This window comes from Helicoverpa armigera, chromosome 10 (genome assembly GCF_030705265.1).
Source record: "Helicoverpa armigera isolate CAAS_96S chromosome 10, ASM3070526v1, whole genome shotgun sequence".
Taxonomy (NCBI): domain Eukaryota; kingdom Metazoa; phylum Arthropoda; class Insecta; order Lepidoptera; family Noctuidae; genus Helicoverpa; species Helicoverpa armigera.
This window is the reverse complement of record NC_087129.1, coordinates 5418541-5426473: the sequence shown is the minus strand read 5'-3', so window position 1 is coordinate 5426473 and position 7933 is coordinate 5418541. Positions and strand designations below refer to the sequence as shown.

Here is a 7933-nt window from a genome sequence, read left to right as displayed (position 1 = left end):
AGGTGGTCCCCGGCAAGCCAACTTTAGTTAAAGTGGTCCCTCATGTCAAAAAGGTTAAGAACCACTGATTTAGTAGATACCTACATTTTCCTCTTACTTACCTATAATTTTATTTAATCAGTTTATTTCAATAGTACGAGTATTCGTATTCAACCAGTGACGTTCCAGCTGTAACTTGGTCAACGTGCGTGACATTTGCACGTAAAATACGCCATGCAGATTGCGCATCGACTGTTAATTGTAGCAATACTTCAATGAAAAAGATAACATCGCCAATAGCGAAGCACTTGTGTAGGTACTAGCTAGATTGTATTTGATAAGCATGAAATAGGTACCAAGTTATGTATCATAGATAGGATTTCCCGAACCTTTTTCCATGCTAGGACACTTTTATCAAATAGTTTGTCCTTAGTACAAATGCACTTGATTAAATCACGTATAAGTAGGAAGGTAGGTACACGAAACTTAGATATAAGTAAAATATATGTAGAGAGTAGGGAGAGGGGTAGAGTTGCTGAGTACCGCCATTTTTTTTTGTTTTTCTTATTTGAACTGCACAGTTGAGAAACGGCCTCCCAATTTCGTTTCTTCTCAGTTTTTCCATAAATCACAGTTGCAGTTGAAGGTTTTCAAGTTGTCCGTTGTAGTGTCGCTCTAAGTACCTACTTACTTAGGACATTATTTTTATGTCCTAACAGCAAATATTTTTTTGAACATTGTTGAATTCTGGTCTTACTTTCTATGGTTTGTCGAAATTTGCGGATACGGTACCTTTACGCAGTTTTAACTACTAGCAAATATGAAACTTTTGATATGACGAATAAATGAAAAAAACTCAACGTAGAGACATAAAATCTGTTGTACCTCTCCATAAATACCTATGTCCACTCGCAAACTCGCAACTAACAGAATTACGCAGACGATTATTTTGACGGTTTGGCTCTACTGGTTAGCCTAGGTTTTTGTATATAGATATTTACCATGGAGTGGCCAACAAAAACAAGAACAAAAGGGATTTTTTGTTCACTATAACATCCAACACAAATAGCTCCGTAATTATGGGAATCCCCAACGGATTATGTAATTTTTTTACTGACGTCCTCGAACACGAAATGAGCCCGGAAGTGGCAATTTTGAAGTTTTACAAAAACTGCACCAACGTCTGGTGACGCAGGTACCTACCTATTTTTTATTTATATTGTATTCGCTTACTAGTTGTATAGTTAATTATCAAGTTAACTCATCTGTTTTCGGTATTACATATTTAGTATACCTCACACATTTTGCACTAGTAGGTATTGTGGAAAAAATATATAGTTATCCTACGTAGGAGTTGACTTTGGTGTCCCAATTGACACTAATTGACGATTATATAAGAAGGAACACAAGCCCACGCATTAATACTAAGAACTCCTTGTCCGTATATTCTACAATCTAACAGGTAAATCTGAGCTAATATCTCGTGAAAACTGCATTGTTTCCAAATACATATTAATAAACATATTTATGTAAGGTACTAGAGGATAAAATAAAAGGTCATATGAATTACAAAACATCTGCATGCTTGAATTTATTTTACGTATCTAGATACTAAGTGTTTTTATGTACAAAGTGGGATTTAGCCTAAAAAAATCAATTTGCTTTTGGTTTTTAAACATACATCATTCAACAGCCAATCAAACAGACAACATAAAAAACATTTCACACTAGTAATACACGGATACAGAAGTAAATTAGGACATAATCACTTGTGACTTTTTAAACGTAAGATCAATGGATCGCTTCAACTCGGCTAGATAATATAACAATTTTAAATCGCCAATATAATATCTAAATTAAATAACAATTGACTCAAGTATTAACATGGCCATCACGGCACATAGATAATGTCTTTTGCCCTGAACTAATAGGATAATTAACGACGGTTTAAAGTGTAATTGAATACTTTGGTCATCACAAAAGGTTGAACATTGTTTAACCTGACCTTTGTCCTATAAGAAACTAAGTAGATCCAGACCCCAATTAACACTGTTAATTACTTAATCATCTACACTACAACACATTACAACTAGCTATTAATTCATAAATATTTACATGACTAGTCAGATGTGGTTTTAAGCAATTATAATCATTACAAATTTTAGTGACACATAACTTAAGATTTATTGGACTGAATACTGTGTAACCTATTATTGTTATTTATAATTTAATTAATATTTAGGTACTTGAGAAATTAACTTTTCTAGAAACATACATTTTTAACATCAAGAAAATGAAACATCTTTCTATAAAAGTTCTCAAAAGAAACAGTTATTACATAGACTTGGAAATCAGTCTTTCATAAAAAGATACATATAATTTTGAAAAGAAAAACTTAAGTTTTAATCAGTGTTATGTGAATTAACTGCAAAAAATGCAACAAGATCAAGGACTGGCCCTATAAATTATAATATGTCTATTAAACTACGTGAGTAATGTCGGTTAAGTACACCTAGTTATAATAGTTTCAATCGGAACATAAATTTTGAACAAGAAATTCTATACAATATGTATAAAACCACTGTTTATAATAAGGCTCACAGATAACTAAATCTAGGGACGTAATTTCCAAACATTTTAACTAAACAAGTAATTTAAACAACTAACGCCTGTAAGAATAGAATTTACTGTAAGGAATTTAATATCACATAATGATATATTAGCTGCTAACATATGTAAAATTCAATTTCTCGTAAAGCCTCGCTTACAGTTACAACATTCAAAAACGCTGCTCATAATACACACAAACTCGACATGCATTAATAAAAAAAATACAATTTACAGAGCAACTAATTGTTTATAAGGCAGGCGCACACATCCAAACTGAAATATTTAGATTCTACCCAAACCGTGATATTCGAGTGTTACACCGCGTTATCACAGCGAACAGTTTAAAACCGATCGTGTGAACGAAGCTTCAGAAAAGATTAGTAGTTCTCAAGGCGAGATTCCACTGGTGTATGGCATTGTGACGCACAGAAATATTTTTTCTGGTCTACTCGCTCTAGCAGACAGTAACAAATTGCGTGCGAATATTATTAAAATGTCCGCGTAAGCTGTAGGCGCATACATTCGCCAGCAATGTGCTCGCGCCGACATAAAAATTTTGGTGGAATCTCGCCATAAAATATCATTTTGTAATCGATTGTAAACAAGAATGTTTTATCTGTATAGTTTGAAGTAATATTATGGAGGGCATACTGATAAAACAAGCACTTAAGCAATAGGTACAACAAAACAATCCAAAGCAGTCACTTAAATATTTTAGATAGGAAGTTATTAACTACTTACTGAATACTGAATGTTTTATACACCTATCTATCTGCTGTTTATAATTATACAAAAATGCAAAATAATTTAATAAGTACCACAGCAACAGTAACACAACAATATTCCGCATTCTTGCAAAGCGCAAACCAAACAAAATCCTTTGATAATCATTTATAATGTGACTTATTGTAGACATGTACAATATTTTAATACAAATAAAATATAATAATTGTTCAGTATGAAATAACAAGGTATCCAAAAATAAAATATCTGTAGACAATAGATATAAAAGCAAAGCTATCATTGTTTACTTTTACATTTAACTATCAATATTGTGCTTACTATATTATAATGAACAAGTTTTGATTGAAAATAATCAAAACATTTCAAATTCCGATATTTTGGTAACAAACATACACACTGATAACATTTTGGTACCATTTTACCTTTGTGAAAACAATCACAACATGATTCACTGTTGTGTTGAATGAATCACACTTTCAAGTGCAAGATTAGTCCTTTAAGTATATTGTGCACTTACCATTATACATCAGTGAAACTTTTAAATAATATGGAATAATGTAGTGAGTAATCATACAGTCACTGGTATTTTGATTTCCTTGTTTACTATATAAAATTTGTGCTTTTTCCCCAACACTCCCCAAATCACAGCAATATTTTCAATAATTATATTAATTGGAATGGTAGCCAAAGCCCCACCAATAAGTAAAAAGAATTTTACTGGACCAAATCTATGAATAGGGAATGATTTCATGACACCAAAGATGTACATGTAAATATTGACAGCACCAATAAATCCACAAATTATGTCTAAAGACTGTGGACACGGTATGGGACACACAGCAGCTAAGAAAACATTGCTTGTGGATAATGGCAGTGTCACCCACGAGTAACATGATACTGCTAGGAAGATCTTGTGTAACAATGGTATTTCTTTTGAATGAACCACTAAAAGTATTCCTTGGATCCATCTTTTCCTTTGTTGCATAAAATCCCAAAGTGAGAATGGTGATTTTTCCCACATCTCTCCTTCCACAAAGTTAAAAGAGTATCCTTCTTTATAGGCTTTCATTGCAAAATAACAGTCCTCTGCAACTGATCCATCCAGGCCATTATCAAAGGACACCTTTTTTTCTGCACTAACCTGTAAATAAGAGAAAAATATATAGATGTCTAGTCTGTAATAAACACACTCAAAATATATCAAAATATGTGAATAATTGTCAAATACTCACTTGTGTCACAACATAGGATCCTTTCCAACTGAATAGTGGTTTATGAAACAAATAAAATTGCAGTCTCAGTTTTCCCATATCATCTGCAACTCGAAAGCTGTCAGCTAGTGTTGTAAGCCAATTAACAATATGTTCATTGGCATATGTGATAAGTCCCTGACCAAACTGATGCTGGCCATCCAACACAAAGTTTAGTATACCCTTCACACAGTTATCAGTGAGCAATGTTTCTTCGTCTAAATGCACAATCCAATCATTTTCAGCAAGGATATTGACACTATCCTCCAGGCAATACTGCAATGCTCTTGATTTAAATAAAGCACCTGATTTAGTCTTATATTCAGCTGGCACAACCACTTCTCTTACTCTCCTGTGCTTTGGTAAATTAATTGCTTTGTCAGTCACAACTTCAATCATAAAATTTTCCATTCCCACATCAATACATGTGTTCATGTTTCTGGTTACATTATCTCTTACTAATTTTGGAAAGTCCCCTCTAGTCACAATTCTGATACATATAAAAGGTGCTAGCAAAGGTGAACCCTTTAGTTTCACATTTCCTGGGAAGGCATTGAATAATGTTAATCCTGAAAAATTGCACAGGACTTGAGGTATTGTTAGTAGAGTAAATAGTCTTAATACATATAAAATTATTGTGCCATATATTCCATATCTCTCCCAGGGATCAATTGTTTCTTTTTCTTTATCATCTAAATTTATTGCTCCAGCAAATACAAGAAAAAGGAATATAAATGATATGAAAAAGGTGCAGTGCAGTAAATGTTTCACTCTTCCCCTTAGCATCCTGAAACAAATATTGACTTTAACATTTCAAATTTTTACTGAAAAGAGGAAAGGACTACTTTGGATGTGTCATACTAAATTGTTATTACATTGAATTATTAACAATGTGATGTTATTTGTTTGCATTTTACTACATTACTATATTAAAACAGAAGATAAAATTAATTAAATTCATATGAGCTTGTAGTCCTTATGTTTATACCTCAAGAAATATGGTATATAAAGTTGAACTCAGTACAAGAACAAGAAAAGGTTTATATTTGACTGCCATAAATATTACCCAATGTTTATATTATACTATATTATACAATAGTGTTATTGTTTTGCTAAAATTAAATTTAAAATCTTTATACCTGAACCATGACTCAGAGTACTGGGAACAGGATAAGAATACACCCATTTTCCTTAATGGGAATACTTATCCATAGCGATAAGATTGCGGTCATAATTTCCAGAAATAAAATAATTTCCGAGTTCCCACAATTGTAGTACATACTAAGGTATGTATTTATGTATCTAGATTTATATTTAAAAAAAATCGCTAAGAATTTGGAGTAAAATATTACTTACCTTGAGACTTGTGCCGAATAACTATTTAATCCAACGCAGCCACAATTTTTTATAAAATTTGGCAATGACAAGTGATTAACAATAACTCTATAAATAATATGAATAGTCAAAAAACTACACAATTATCGTTTTATTTAAAAAATTACAAACACACGCCCCACATAAACCACTGCTTTTGACAAACACAGCAACATTCATTCAATTTGACAATCTACACGGACGGAAGATAAGCCATTGGCCATTGAGCCTTGGGCATGGAATTTATAGTACTATCGCAATCAACTAATTCCAGCAATCGTTTGCGGAACAGAGACAGAAACAAAATCAATGAATAGAAGAATCGGTTAGTACTTTTTTTGCCTGGATCACTGTATTTTCAGCAATTCATAGACAATCCACAAGTGCTGCACAGCAAAATGGAGCGTGCAACTTAATTCAATTTAATTCATACATACCTGAGTATTATTTAATTTTTTCACACACTCTCACCCCAATCGTAGACTCAAATACTCGCCTTATGCTCCTGCTCCACCTGCGTTAGCGTTAACGTTAATGTCAATGGCCAACTACACGTTACTTATTGCATTAAAAATGCGTGTTTTGGCTACACTTAGGTACAATTCTGCAAAGAGTTAATCCCTCATGAAGTAACGCGTTAACACACATTAAAGAGGTTAAACTCAGACACACAAAATAATTCTAAAAACTAAAGCTTTCTCATTTGACCATTCCATTATAGTGCTCGTAATGCTCCTGCTCCACCTGCGTTAGCGTTAACGTTAATGTCAATGGCCAACTACACGTTACTTATTGCATTAAAAATGCGTGTTGGCTACACTTAGGTACAATTCTGCAAAGAGTTAATCCCTCATGAAGTAACGCGTTAACACACATTAAAGAGGTTAAACTCAGACACACAAAATAATTTTAAAAACTAAAGCTTTCTCATTTGACCATTCCATTACCGTGCTCGTAAAATGCAGTTACCGCTTAAACAAAGTATCTACACTCGTCCTTGCATGCGTGCAATGAGATGGCATTAATGTAGCCAACATCACTTAGCGCTCTAAGCTACGCACTAAAACCCTTTGATGTGTCCAAAAAACCGACACCCGAGTTATCGCTTAACGTTTAATGCTATTCATAATGCCATTTGTATAAATTGCCATTAAAACGTTGGCCACATCTGCGTAATGCCAAAATTTAACGCGTTAAGACGCAGGTGGAGCAGTAGCATAAAATGCAGTTACCGCTTAAACAAAGTATCTACACTCGTCCTTGCATGCGTGCAATGAGATGGCATTAATGTAGCCAACATCACTTAGCGCTCTAAGCTACGCACTAAAACCCTTTGATGTGTCCAAAAAACCGACACCCGAGTTATCGCTTAACGTTTAATGCTATTCATAATGCCATTTGTATAAATTGCCATTAAAACGTTGGCCACATCTGCGTAATGCCAAAATTTAACGCGTTAAGACGCAGGTGGAGCAGTAGCATAAAATGCAGTTACAACTTAAACAAAGTATCTACACTCGTCCTTGCATGCGTGCAATGAGATAGCATTAATGTAGCCAACATCACTTAGCGCTCTAAGCTACGCACTAAAACCCTTTGATGTGTCCAAAAAACCGACACCCGAGTTATCGCTTAACGTTTAATGCTATTCATAATGCCATTTGTATAAATTGCCATTAAAACGTTGGCCACATCTGCGTAATGCCAAAATTTAACGCGTTAAGACGCAGGTGGAGCAGTAGTATTATGTAATCTCCTAATTTAGTAAAGACGGGGCATGATTCATCATCCAATCCATTTGATTTATACTCGTACTTAGAAGGATAAGTAGACCGACCAATATAATTGCGGATTAGTCACGATTAGGGTTAACATTGAAAATCACTCAATGATTTTTTGCGATTTATCGTACTATTGCGCAATTGTTTTAACCGTCTAGGGAGCGCCTAACCTACAAATTATTTGTAAATATTCGT

General features: G+C 33.7%; 1 protein-coding gene across 1 annotated transcript; it reads right to left on the bottom strand.

The window, feature by feature from the left end:
• Positions 1-1541: 1541 nt before the first annotated feature.
• Positions 1542-6258, bottom strand: LOC110377312 (beta-1,4-mannosyltransferase egh). The gene is made up of 3 exons (XM_021336153.3): positions 5940-6258; positions 4566-5370; positions 1542-4474 (listed from the first exon to the last, which is right to left on the bottom strand). Exons 2-3 carry the CDS (start codon positions 5367-5369, stop codon positions 3902-3904), a joined length of 1377 nt encoding a protein of 458 aa, XP_021191828.2. The 5' UTR covers position 5370; positions 5940-6258; the 3' UTR covers positions 1542-3901.
• Positions 6259-7933: the final 1675 nt, after the last annotated feature.